The sequence below is a fragment of the Microcaecilia unicolor genome, chromosome 1 (genome assembly GCF_901765095.1).
Source record: "Microcaecilia unicolor chromosome 1, aMicUni1.1, whole genome shotgun sequence".
Classification (NCBI taxonomy): Eukaryota; Metazoa; Chordata; class Amphibia; order Gymnophiona; family Siphonopidae; genus Microcaecilia; species Microcaecilia unicolor.
Window position 1 is genome coordinate 344,059,479 of NC_044031.1, and position 14,640 is coordinate 344,074,118.

General features: G+C 48.3%; 1 protein-coding gene across 1 annotated transcript in view; it reads right to left on the reverse strand.

Annotated features, from left to right (window-relative positions):
- KIF15 (kinesin family member 15) overlaps positions 1–14,640 on the reverse strand; it is a 1,036,090-nt gene that overhangs the window by 999,156 nt on the left and 22,294 nt on the right. Inside the window, 1 exon segment of the mRNA XM_030209299.1 lies at positions 14,300–14,345. Coding sequence (XP_030065159.1) covers positions 14,300–14,345 — 46 coding nt within the window.

Sequence of the window (14,640 nt, forward strand, 5' to 3'; positions counted from 1 at the left end):
GCAGTGATTAAAGAATCCACGGTAGGCCACAGATAGGCCTCCCGTTCACTTTCAGGCAAAGGATAGAGGCGGGACATAGCCCTAGCCACTTTAAGGCTCGCTTCCGGGACATCCTATTGAGCCGAAATTAAGGTGTGCATGGCATCATGCACGTGGGAAGGTTCTAGGCGGGCGCTTCGTCCCCAGCATAATGGCAGAGCCAACAGGGGCTGAGGGAGAGACGTCCTCTGGAGAGGAAATCTTCAAAATGCCCATGGCCTGCACTAACAGGTTGGGCAAATCCTCTGAGCTAAAGAGCCGTGCTGCAGAGGGGTCATCCGCTCCATCCGAGCGGGGATCCGTCTCCTCCAAGGAATCCGCAAAGGACCGTTGGGAGAACTCAGATACGCTGCCCTCATCAACATCGGAGGAGACAAAGTCCTCCAAGGCCTGGGAATCAACCCGAGGGCGTTTACCTCCGGGGGCCTCAACCTCTTTACCAGACGAGGGAGCAGGGGCAGCGTTTTGCATAAGGAAGGCCTGATGCAGCAGCAAAACAAACTCGGGGGAGAAACCCCCCAGACTGTGCACTTCCGCAGCCTGGGCTACAGCCCTAGACGCACCCTCAACCGGCGCTCGCAAGAGCGGGGGAGAGACATGCTGCGCATCCAAGATGGCGTCCGGCGCGACACTCCGCGAAGGAGCCGCGCGGGAAGAACGGCGCTTAACTTTAGCCGCTTTTGTGCCGTCGCCCAAATTAAGGGCGTTCATGGCATTAATGTCTCCTACCTCAAGGGCGGCCCAAGAAGCCGTCCGAGCCGCGTGGCCGGCCAAGATGGCGGAGGCGAGCAGCGGGGGATGGGCGTTTATGGCGGGGAAAAACCGCCACACCGGAGGAAGGACAGGGACACTCATCGGCCACGAAACTGTCACCCAACAAGGGCGAATCAGACTTTAAGACCCCCGCATCCCCTCTAGAAGCGCCCAAGCGATCCGGGGAGCGACTCTTTGCGCCCTCGCCCTCCGACGCCATAGGCCACATGGAGATCAATCGGGGAACCCCCTGCCCGCTATAAAAAGGTAAAAATTACCTGCTTTCCGCTCCGAGCTGCAACGACCTGGTGTCCCAGTGAGTAGCTGCAATAAACGTTTAAATAAACATCGAAATAAACGCCTTTAAGGACGTTCAAATTTTTTTTTTTTTTTTTAACGGAGCCAGCGGGAGGGGGGAGAAAAGGAGGGACCTGGCACCACCAGGTTTGCACTTGCTCAAAAGAGCCCTCAACCCCAGGCACTCAACAAAACCTAAAAATTAGGCTTGGAGGCCTAGCCAGAGCTGCTGCTGTGTGTGACCACCACCTGCTGAGATAGAGAACATACTGAGGAGTTTCCGGCAGCACATGACCACATATAGGGAGGCAAAAGGATTGCTCTCTATCTCCACCTGCTGGTAGATGGACACAACCCACCAGTCTATGGATTGATCAGCATGATGATATGGAAATGCTAAATAGTAGTAGTAGTAATCTCATGCAGTCATGTCCCATTACAACCCATCCTCTTCCATTCTCACAACCAGTATAGTCAAATGCAGAAGCAGATGTAATGGAGACCACAAGTAATCTGATGTAGAATAGAGAATAGCCAAGAAACAAAATTCCAAGTGGGAAACCTAAGTAGCATAATTTTCAAAAGTTAATAATGCCTTGCTTAATACCTCCCTATTCCACTCATGATTGTGAATAACATTTTAGAATGAAGCAACGCACAGCAAAAATGCTACCAAAAGACAGTTGTATTTTCGAAGCTTAACCTGCTCGTCATCATGATGCAATGAATTTGATTAAACAGCGCAGGAGGAATTTTTTTTTTTTTTTTTGACAGGAGAAAAATCAGACACACTAGTACATGATCATTCAAACACACTGATACAGACTAGCTTCCTTAGTGTAGAAAAATAAGCAGTTTTCCCCAACGATGCACAGGAGAATCCCTCACTATAATTACATAATCCAGGAAGGTTTAGATAGAAATCAACCACACTAGTGAGGATTCCCATAGCTGAGGGCTTTTAGACACAATCAGTTCTGGATTGTATATAGAATAACACAGCCAGCAACACAGGGGAGTTGACAAATTGAAACGTTTTTGTAAAGTGCTTTTCCAAATGCAGTAAATAAAACCCAAAATAATTCTCACCATCCCTACACTTGAAAAGGAATGAGAACCTCTTACGCCATTCTCAATGATCTTGAAAAAATGTCAGGCCTTCGGGCTGCAGCATAATGTGGAAGAAGATTTGGAGAGCAACCAAGTCAACCACAGGTTAGTCTGGGGTGGTCATGGGGGAAGGGGCATAGCCCCCAAAGGTTGTGGGTGCTAATGCTGAATTTTCTTTGTCCTTTGCCTCACCAAGGTTAAAAAAAAAAAAAAAAAAAAAAAAAAAGTTACAGTACATTTAACTCCAAACTTTTGATCACAATAGTAAATTTCTCCAGGAGTGGTTGGAATATGGGGAGCAAGGGTGGAAAATAAATTTTTCTACTTAATTGGGAGTGAAGCTTGCCAGGTCTGTACCCTCCTGAATTAGGTCAATGGACATCTGTAAGGATGGGATACTGCAGGGAAATCATTTCTGCCAGTCCCCAGGACGGATGATCAGCTAGACCTTTGAGCCATTCACTCCTTTGGTTTAAGCAGGAATATGGGCTAACAAATTTACCATGGAATGGAGAAAGTTGACACCCAGGCACTTCTCTCTCCTGGAAAGCAAGTACTAACACCTTCTTGACCATCAGCATCAAGGCTGTTATACCCAGCATGGACGCTGCTGTACTCTGTGAGCCAAAAGAAGGACCAAGCAGAGTCGTCAACTTCTAGCGCCAGTCTATGCAAAACCTTGCTCAGAGACCTTTTGCACAGAGGTCATCCGTCCTAATTAGGCTAAATACACTAAGGCAGCCAATTGCAGTGCCTTCACTATCCATGAGTACACGTTCCAACATGCATACAGTTGGATAATAAAAATTAGAACAGTGCCATTCTGTGGATTCTATATCACCTGTAGCTCATATGCCAGGCCCAGCGATCTTTGCACCATGAAATCTACCACTTTGTTATATTCCTCCAAAGCTGGAAGGCAATATATCAAAAATGTGAATAAGTTAAACCACCCCCTTTTCTGAAAGACTTTGCCCCATGGCATATTTCTTGTGTCTTCAACAAGGATCTCTCTGTTAAGGGAATGGCTACAGTTCCTTTAGACTCCCCGCTGTGCCAGCTTATTGGATTCCTCCCCAACCCCTTCCATTCTCCAGTTGGAGACATCAGCAAGAACTGCAAGGGTTCCATCTTCTAGCCCATGAAGCACCATGTCTGTCAACATTTAAGTAAAATGTGACAGAGGTCACGTGATGGTTTGAGGAAGGAAGTCGCATCTTTCTTCTCTCTGGGGCTCCCCTTCCTTCATTCACTGAATAACGAGTGAAAATTGAACGAAACCACTCCTAAATTGCGTGCCCATCCGGTGCCTCTAAATGGATTCCTTTGTTACAAAGGAGACCCGGGCATCAGCGCTGAAATCAGGAAAAAAAAGCGCCGAGAAACAGCGTGGATTGGGGGAAGCCAAGATGGCGCCCGACCCGGTCTCGGAAACCCCGCCGAGATTTCACCCGCTGCAAGCACAGCAAATTACAGAAGCGGTGAAAGTGGCCTTACAGCCAGAGCTAACGAAGTTATCTGAACAAATAGCGGGCGTGGAATCGCTGCTAGGAGAAACAACCAGACGAATGGGGGAACTTGAAGTACGAGTGTCTGAGCTGGAGGACTCGAGCAGGGACAGGGAAACATCACGGCAGGACCTGCAGAAAATGCTGCGAGCCCAAGCGAAACATCTGGACGACCTGGAAAATAGATCTTGGAGGTCTAACCTCCGTTTGATCAGGATTCCGGAATCAGTGTCGGATCGTGCCTTACCTACTCAGCTGGAGAATTGGCTGAAGTCAGAGTTCGCGCTTTCGGACAGCGCTGGACCGCTGTGCCTGGAGAGAGCACATCGCTTGGGTAGGAAAACCGGAGGAGGCAACAGGCCGAGAGTGGTCATAATTAAGGTACATAACTTCCTGCACAAGGAGGAAATTTTGAGAGGTGCTCGATCCAAATGGGACTCATAGTCGTTTGATGGAGCAGCTGTAAAAATTTTTCAGGATTATTCTGCGGCCCTGCAAGAACGCAGGAAGGCGTTCGGCCCGGTGTGCCGCCATTTGGCAGTGAAAAATCAAAGATTTATGTTACTATACCCGGCCCAGCTCAAAGTGCTGGAAGAGGGAGGCTGGAAGATGCACCATTCGCCGGAAGAGGCTCAGGGCCTGCTGCGGGATAATCCCCCATCTTCCCCTGGACAAAATGGCTGAGGGAATCTACATGAAGAGGGTTATGGTGGAGTCTGTTAGCAGGCACAAGTTGCACCTGGGCTGTTGGTAAATGGTGCACCCAGTTGATATCTGTTATGTTATACTGTCATTTTAAAACAGTATGTTTGGGGATGTTGCACGATATGAGTAAACTGTAACTTAGTGTAAGGAAAGATGAATGGATGACAAAGGAATGAGTGAGGGGGTGGGGGAGGGGGACCCCTGCCATTGACAGACCGGCGCTCTTCTAGTAGATGTTGCGAAAGAAGAGGGCATGGGTAGTATGGGGGGGGGGGGGGATCAAGGAACAGCAGTGGGTTGTAGGTCAGGGGCACGCCCTATGGTTATTGGGTAAAGATTGTAGGAGACTCAGGTGGAGCTGGGCGCCTGGGTTACCCGTACGTCACTATAGTATAGTACTTATGGAAAATCACCTTATTTGTGAAGGGGGGGGGGCGCCCGGACTAGATTCATAACTTGGAACGTAGGGGGCATAACATCTCCAATTAAGAGGGCAAAGATCTTACAAGCTTTAAAAAGACACCGTGCTGATGTGGCTTGCATTCAAGAGACGAGATTGTCATGGCAGGAATTACAAAAGTTGAAGCAAGCTTGGGTAGGAGAGGTATTCGGGGCAGAGGCTGAGGGCAGGCGAAGTGGGGTAGCAATCCTAATTCGAAAAGGTGCGGTGGCTAAGGCACAATTGGTAGGTAGTGACCCTGAGGGGAGGTATGTGGTGGTGCGCCTTTGGCTCCATCATATTGAATATTTGGTAGTAGCGCTGTACGGCCCAAACCAGCATGGGAGACCCTTTTATGACCATTTACTCCAGATGTGTCTTCCACATAGATCATTGCCACTGCTTCTAATGGGAGACTTTAACTTAGTGGCCGATTCCACAATAGATTGCTCCTCTTCTGGGAGGGCGACCCGGAGGGGCCCAGAATCTAGGACTTTATCTCAATTTATGCAGGCTCTCGAAGTGGTGGACTCTTGGCGTATTTTACATCCAGGGGAACGAGACTACACCCACCTCTCGAGAGCACATGGGACATTCTCCCGATTGGACTATATTCTGGTAGATCAGCGGGTATTTCCGTATGTGAGTGCAGTGGAGATTGGCCCGGAGGAAATTTCAGACCACTCTATGGTTTGGCTGGATTTAGAAGACCGAGACCCAGGTATTGGGGGAGGAGGGTGGAGGTTTCCCTCATATCTGGCCAATGACTCAACGTTTAAACAACATCTGTTAGAGAGTTGGGGGGAATATTTACGATTCAATGGAGAGCATAGGGATGACCCCATATTGTTCTGGCAGGCGGCGAAAGCAGTCCTACGGGACGCAGTGATTGCACTTACGGTGAAACATGAACGTAGAATCACAGGGGCGATCTTTAATCTAAAACGCAACCTGGGGAGAGCTAGACGCCGGTTTGCAGCGACCCCAACGAACCATAACCGGGAACAGATGAAAATAGCCCAAATAGCATTAAACTCACTATTACATGAAAGAGCCTCTAGAGCCTTAGTGACCAGGAAGTTCCGTTTCCAGGGATACGGGAATAAGTCAGGAGCAATGCTAGCAAGGGTGGTTAAGTCCTGGGGTGGACCTAGAGTGATAGTGGCGGTGAAAGATCGGGCAGGACACATTCAGAATGGGAGGGAGGGAGTGCAACAGGTGTTTCAGCAATTTTACAGCGATCTGTATAAAAAGCAACCCCCTCCATCTTTAGTAACCATAACAGACTATTTGAGAGAAGCTGGGATGCCGGAATTGACGGCATCGGAAGTGGAGGAACTAAATAGTCCTATCACAGGAAAGGAGCTGCAGGGAATCATTAGGTCACTCTCCTCAAACTCAGCTCCAGGCCCAGATGGTTTCACTAGCGAATTTTACAAAATTGTAAGTCCGCATATAGTCGGCCCCCTACACTCATACCTTGAAGAGGTAGTAACTCGGGGACAATTTCCAGCTTATGCTAACGAAGCATTAATAACACTATTGCTTAAGCCAGGGAAATCTGAAAATCAAGCTGGCTCTTACAGACCTATCTCACTAATCAACGTAGATGTAAAAATTTTTGCAAAATTGCTGGCTAATAGACTACAAGAACACCTACCTAGGCTTATCGGTCAAGAACAAGTGGGATCTGTCCGTAACAGACATTCAGGAACCAACGTGCGGCGATTGTTATTAGCCCTAGCCCAGACCCAGCGTTCAGGCTGTGAAACGATATTGGCCAGCCTGGACGCTGAAAAAGCATTTGATAAGGTGGGTTGGGATTATATGTTTGAGGTACTGCAATTTGTAGGCGTGAGAGGCTGGGCATATGGGGCTATCAGATCACTATATTCTAACCCTAAAGCAGCTGTGCTGATTAATGGAGGTACAACTCAGCAAACATCTATAGCGAGAGGGACCAGGCAGGGCTGCCCCGTCCCCACTCCTCTTTGTGCTTTCCATTGAGCCATTGATTAGAAATATCCAGCGGGGAGAAGGGGTGGCAGGGGTGTCAGTGGGGGGAGATCGGGTAAAGACATTTGCCTTTGCGGATGACCTGCTGATCATATCCACATCCCCGAGTGTGGCCTTGCCAGCCCTCTTGGAGGAGATAGAACGATTTAGTGTTATATCGGGGTTTCAAATTAATCGGAAAAAATCGCAAATGAGATTACATGCTCAGTTAGATGGCCCTGGCCTAGATTTTTTGCTGCAGAAGGCGGGGACGGAGATGAAGTATCTAGGTATATTAATTTCTAGGACATTAAGTTGTCTGTATGAGGTAAATATTCAAAAGTTGCTGAAAGACACAGCTAGAAAGCTAGAGCAGTGGCAGGATCTCCCTATTTCCCTCTTGGGACGTATCGCGCTATACAACATGATGGTTATCCCCTGCTGGTCATATGTGTTCCAAACTCTACCTCTACACTTTACTAATAGGGATGAAAGACGATTGAATGGAATGTTAAGGAAATTCCTGTGGCGGGGAAGGAAACCTAGATTCCCTTTAGACAAAATGTATGTACCAAAGGAGTACGGAGGGATGGGCTTGCAAAGTGTGCGACACTTGGCGGTCGCAAATGCTATGAGACATGTAACAGACTGGTTCCGTAACTCCACAGACTTCTCAGCCACCGCCATGGAATTGAGCTTATTTGAACCTATTCATTTTAGTAGTTGTCTCCATGGGAGTGGGGGGGGGGGGCCTCTCCAATGTTGAACATATCTAATATTCTGCCACAGGCGCAGAAGGCACGGAACTGGATTTGCAGATTACACCACTTTTCGACAAAGGTCACCCCGATGCTACCAATCTGTGGGAATCCTGAATTTCCCCCTGGAATGATATACGTCTTCAAACAATGGAGAGAGCGGGGCATAATTTACCTGCAACAGATTTTAACCCGGGAGGGAAAGCTGCAATCGTTTCAGGAATTACAAGAACGAGGCCTATTTCATCCTAGAGACTATTTTCATTACTGGCAGTTACTGCATTACACGAGGAGCCTACCTTGGGAATCTTTAGCGGAAGATGTGCAAGAGGAATTGCCATCGGCGTATGCTCTGGGATCGCAACAAAAAGTCCCATTGAGATGCCATCTCCGTCATATTAAAGATACAATTGCAGAACCAGATTTTGGTAAATATGCGGAGGCTTGGAGCAGAGACTTGCTGGTAGAAATTTAATCGGGTTTGCTTAAAGAACATGTGTTAACACTGTACAGAGCGTCTCCCTTAGCGGACCATTGGGAACTACAGTATCGCTTTGTTTTCCGGATGCACATGCCACCCCGACTGGCGTTCCATGCGGGGGCCTCTCCAGATGGGATGTGTTCCAAGTGCTATGCTGAGGGGGCGACTTTGGGACATATGTATTGGGCCTGCCCAAAGGTACAGCGCTTCTGGACAATCCTACTTTTACAGGTTTCTGCTTTGTGGAGAACTAAGTGGTCTTGTTCACCACTCCTGCTGTTTGGGAAGCCCTGCTTACGAGCCCCAAGGCCAAAAGGTATCAAAATTTGTACGGCGAGCTACTCTGATTGCAAAAAAGTCTATTCTAGCAGATTGGCTATCACCAGAAGGCCCATCACTCCAAAGCTGGCGAGTGCGGATGGTACAACTGTTGCGAACTGAGCGTATGATGGTAAAAGAAGGAAACCTGCGTGAGTTTGATAAATTCCATTTGAGATGGGGCCCGTTTTTGGAGTATGCCCTATATATGCTGCGTCCTTGGCATTCCAGATACGCTGCCCTCATCTACATCAGAGGAGACAGAGTCCTCTAAGGCCTGGGAATCCACCCGAGGGCGTTTACTTCCGGGGGCCTCAACCCCTTTATCGGCCAAGGGAGCAGGGGCAGCGTTTTGCATAAGGAAGGCCTGATGCAGCAGCAAAATAAACTCGGGGGAGAAACCCCCCAGACTGTGCACTTCAGCAGCCTGGGCCACAGCCCTAGACACACCCTCAACCGGCGCTCGCAAGAGCGGGGGAGAAACATGCTGTGCATCCAAGATGGCGTCCGGCGCAACACTCCGCGAAGGATCCGCGCGGGAAGAACGGTGCTCAACTTTAGCCGCTTTTTTGCAGTCGCCCAAATTAAGGGCGGCTATGGCATTAACGTCTCCCAGCTCAAGGGCGGCCCAAGAAGAAGCCGTCCGAGCAGATTGGCCGGCCAAGATGGCGGAGGCGAGCAGCGGGGGATGGGCGTTTATGGCGGGAAAAACCGCCACACTGGAGGAAGAACCGGGACACTGACCGGCCTCCAAACTGACACCCAACAAGGGCGAATCAGACTTTAAGACCCCCGCATCCCCGCTAGAAGCGCACACGCGGTCCGGGGAGCGATTCTTCACGCCCTCGCCCTCCGACGCCATAGGCCACGTGGAGATCGATCGGGGAACCCCCTGCCCGCTATAAAAAGGTAAAAATTACCTGCTTCTCGCTCCGAGCTGTAACGAACTGGTGTCCCAGTGAGTAGCTGCAATAAACGTTTAAATAAACGCACTTAAGGACGTCCAAAATTTTTTTTTTTTTTTTTTTTTTTAAACGGAGCCAGCGGGAGGGGGGAGAAAAGGAGGGACCTGGCACCACCAGGTTTGCACTTGCTCAAGAAGAGCCCTCAACCCCAGATACTCAACAAAACCTAAAAATTAGGCTTGGAGACCTAGCCAGAGCTGCTGCTGTGTGTGACCACCACCTGCTGAGATAGAGAACATACTGAGGAGTTTCCAGCAGCACATGACCACATATAGGGAGGCAAAAGGATTGCTCTCTATCTCCACCTGCTGGTAGATGGACACAACCCACCAGTCTATGGATTGATCAGCATGATGATTTGGAAAGGAAGATGACTGACTTAAGATAACTTTAGCAATGGCACATCCAAAGGCACCATCATTGTAAAATATTATCCAGGCAGTAATGAGATGTAAAGGTGCGACTACAAGGCCATGTTGCAGCTCTGCATTTTCTTCAGTGGGCACTGATTAAAGATGGGTCACTGATGTTGCCATGGCTCTTACTTGATACAGTAACTGCAACCTTTATGACAGAAAGACAGGCTTCCAGCTTTTTCTGGAAAGCTCTTCAGATGCTAAGGAAATGGTGAGCAGACAAGTCCAAAATACAAAAACACCTTTATTATGCAACAAATGTGGAGGATTTTGAACACAGCCCGATTTGGCCAAATTTCACCAAATGGCTGCTTTAGGGCTAAAAACAGGCATGTGCCCAGATCTGGCTCAGTTGTGGTCTTTCCCTCAAACGCTTGTGTCGTTGCTATAGTCTGTTGTGACAAGAGAAGGGAAAAGGCCCAGGACCACCAACTCCCCGTTCTAACACTAGTCTCGGGGGGGAGGGGGGGGGATTTAACACAAAGGATGGGCAAAGTTTATCTTCTACTGATAAGTTTTCCCCTTGTAGCGTCCTGGAGCAGGACGATCACACTTCCTTCTTCCTGGGTTACTGGCAGGGATAGGATAAAGGACCCCTCATCTTTCCTCAGTTCTTCGCTAACTACTGGGCGGCAAACCTTATCTGCAGCTATGCAGTCTCTTATTCTCCATTCCTAGCCATCTGCCTCCTACCTCTCTACCTCCTCTCCACTGAGAGCTTTGCTTGCACACGCTCCCTGCCTCCCCTAGGACAGAGATGGAGAACTTGGGTCCTACTTGCTAATTTGCTTTCCTTTAGTCTCCCCAGACCGGCCCAGAATGAAATAGTGTGCATGCCTACCAGAAGGAGGCTGAGAAGACTGATTTTGAGGCAGCCAGTAAGAGCAGTGCTTAGCCCCTTGGAAACCTCAGTATTCGCAAAGCAAAAGGAAAGAGACACTATGTGCATCAGTCGGTTGGTTCCTACAGCCAAAATGAGTCAGCTACATCAGTAATGTGCCTACGTGCAACCACGTAGAACAGTTGAATAACTGGTCTCTTTGCGAATATAGACATATCCGTAAATATAGATTTTTTTTTAAACCAAACAGCTCCCCACAGAGACAAGAGCGAATGAAACTAATACCAGTACAAAAACTATCTCCAAGAACAAATCAGATACCGAATAGGGAGGGATCTGGGCTGGACCAGAGGGACTGCATTAGTCAGCTTTCAGCACGCAAACAAGACAACAAGTAAACTGTACTAGTATAAAACCAATAGGTTATGTCCTTGCAACTTTCCAACTCTAGAAAAAAATATTAGATAATGTCTGTGCACCATACAAACTGTAGAGAAGTACAGACAGTTTTCATGCCCCATTTAGATGCCAGAGAAAAAACAGCATGTTGTGTCCTTGCAACGCCCAGAATCTAGAGAAAATAATTTTTATCCTGCATTATACAGAATCTGGTCATCAGAAAAGAATCCTTACCAGAGAGAGATAGTTTCATTTACACTCATAGTATCAGATTCAGACATCTTCGATACAAGGAAAGGGAAACCACAGGACATAGTACCGGAGCCTCCCGCTCCAGACAAACGCAAAATATGGCAGTTTGCGCTCTAGATCACTTCCATCATAAAGCAGTTGAAAGAACAAAATACAGAGAGTCTGCTCCCGCACACTCAAACCTCTTACTCTGCAACAGCTGTTTGTCCTTCAAATTAACAGCGCAAAAGGCAGAGGAAATCTTCCCCTTTCCAGAGGAGACCTCGTAGCACTACCGAAGAGGCCGACGGAACGATAACAAACCACTGTCAGAAAGGACTGTGCTGCTCCTCCACAGCTACAAACAAAATGGCAGAGTTTCCCGCCGAAAACCCAAACAGCGTAGAAAGCCGCCGCCATACTGAAAACTGGCACCACTTCGCTAAACCAAGAAGTTCTCCATATCTCCACTTTGGGGTTTTGTTTTGTTTTTTAACTGAACACCTGTCCAGAACAACCACCTGGTGCTTGAACCCAAACCAGAACAGAGGAAGAGGAACTAAAACACGCTCCAGAGCCCAAGACCCTACAGGGAGACAGCTATGACAGCAGACTAAAGCCATTGCACCTGCCTGTTTTGGTTTTTATTTAGATACCATAGTAGCTGCTCTCCACGGCTCTGCAGACTCCCTTACCTCGAAGGGGTTGAGGCCAGCAAAGGACCATAGTCCACCCTGAGCCCTCAAGCATACAGGGAAAGCTCAGGGATAGGAGGGTGATGGACCCGGCCACCCGACTGTAGCACCCCCAAGGCATTAGAGAACCCCCTCCCCACTGGGCCTCAGCCAGCAGATAACTAAAACAGCAAACAGATGTATAAGAGAAAAGAAAACTTCAACTTTATTAGACGGAGAAAGCTCAGGTAAATGTACCCATTTCTAACAGAAAATTAGAAAACAAAATAGACGTTTTGAAACCAAGGGGCTCACCACATCTACCACCTGCTAAAGACTTGTGAATACTGGGGTTTCCAAGGGGATGAGCATGGCTCTTATTGGCTGCCTTGAAATCAGTCTTCTCAGTCTCCATCTGCTGGTAGGAGGTGCAGAACCCAGTCATTCTGGGCCGGTCCGGAGGGATGCTAAGCAAGAACAAATTTGCCAACTTAGAGCTGCAGCACTCCCTTTTATCTGTGCAATTGGTTGGGCCCCCACCAGGTTACAAATTTACACTGCAATTATAAATACACTAGTAAGAAAGGCCCGTTTCTGAGGCCAATGAAACGAGCGCTAGCAAGGCTCTTTCCTTACCATCCCCCTCCCCTTGTTGCTGGACTTACCCTCCGTGGTGATCGCGGCAGATCAGCTGTTCCAACAGCACTCCGTGAGGGGGGGGGGGTGGAGGATCTGCATAGGTCGCTGTTTTCCTGTGTGCGGGGGGGGGGGTGGAGCGTCGGAGGGCGGTGGAACTGGGGTTTCGTTGAGTGTCATAGCCCCGCCCATCATCACATTGTGACGCGTGGGCGGGGCAAGCACTCATGGTGGAAAACTGATCTGGACCATGACAACCTTAACTTGGAATGCTGGGTAAGTTTGCCTTATAGAACGTTGGCGGTGCGTTTTATATAGAGAGATGTACAGAAATACGTGAAAAGACATTATGAATTCCTGACTAGATGTTCATCTCACCAACCCCTCAGCTCTTGAAAAAGTTGCTATGAAAATGCAGTGCCAACCAGGGACTCAAAAATGCCATTTGTTTCAACTTCACAAAAAGGAACCACAGACAGACACCACATCCTGAAAGACACCGCACCTGGACAACACAAACATAAGCACTCCAGAAACCAGACAGGATTGTGTTCTGGCAGGCTGACTGAGCTTTCTCTCCCCAACTTCATTTTTTTTCTCTGGATGGGCTGGTTGAAGCTCACTCACTCCCTCCTCTACTCCAGAAATGATAACTGGTCTGGCTGAACATCTCTTTGCCTCCCCCCCACCAGCACCAGTAATTCCACTAGTTTCTCTTGCTCACCCACAACACTTTACTGCTGCATTCATCTTCTAGCAGGCACAGCTACAGCTTTCGGCTTATGCTAGCTGCTTGTCAGCTAGCCTGACACTATTCCCATGCTGCCCCCTCCCTGTCCCCACTGTTTCTTGGCTTGAGCTCTGTCCTACAAACTGGTTCTGACCTGCTCAATAGTACTTCTGTAGGCACATCTCACTCAATGTGAGAACCACCCACAAGAAGTTCCACCCATTAGTTTTAAACTTGCTCAAGATCAAGAAGAGTGGCTGGAGAAGCAGCACAGGCTTCTGCTGCTCCTCCCCTCTCCTGATGGCTTATAAACTGCAGAAGCCTGTGCTCTCTTACTTGGGTTACTCATGGGGGAATTCTGCGCAACGCTGAATTTGCGCAGAATTCTATGCAGTGTGCTTTTGCAAGCAGAGATACTGGCAGCCAGAAAGTGATTCCCTCCCTCCACACTCATAGGTCCGGAGGAGGAGCTGCACATCCGCAGGCTGGGCTGCTTCAACTTCTGCTGCCTTCATTCCCAGCAGTTCCTTTAAGCAGTGAGCAGAAAGCAGTCCGATCTGTGGCTCTGCAACTCCTCCTTCTCCCCCTACAGCGCTGCACTGGCGAGTGTGCAGGAGAAGGAGCTCTGGAAAAATGTGGAATGGGTGTGCAGGGAGGAGGGCTGGGGGAAAAAAATTTTTAAAAAGTGGTGGTCTGTGAGAGGGGGCCTGGAAAAAAGTGGATGTGTATGTGCAGGGAGGGGAAGAAAAAGATGGCGTGTGGGAGGCTGGAAAAAGGTGGATGAGGGGTGTATGTGCGTGTGCATCATGGGAATAGGGTGGAGGTCTGCATGAAAGTGCATGGAAAACTGTCGTGGCAGTGGGGAGGTGGTATTTCATGTCTGAGGGGTATGCTAGAAATAAAGCGTGAATTTTCAATTTTTTCCCCACAAAATTCCCACTCTACTATTGGGTGCACCCTACAGAACACAATGTGGCGGCTAGTCATGTGGCTCAGTTCCTTACCTTGGTATATTAGATAGAGTCTGCGTACTATCACTGGAACCTCCTACTAAAAAAAAAAAAAAAAGTTAAAAATCTCTGTGGAAGTACTATTTTCATAGCTTAAAAAAGAAAACCAAACCAAGCACAAAACGTGTCAGTTTTGCATAACAATGGAAACCTGAAGTTCTCTATCAACAAATCAGCTACATTACAGAGAACCCCTTTAACTATTCTACAGAAAAATGGATATTTAGTTTTTCCATACAATCATTTCTTGCTCAGCTTGTCTGCAGTTACATACAGGGCTGGGGAGCTGGAAGCAATTTTGGGTGGAGTTAGTCGGTAAAAAAGTACAGACTCAA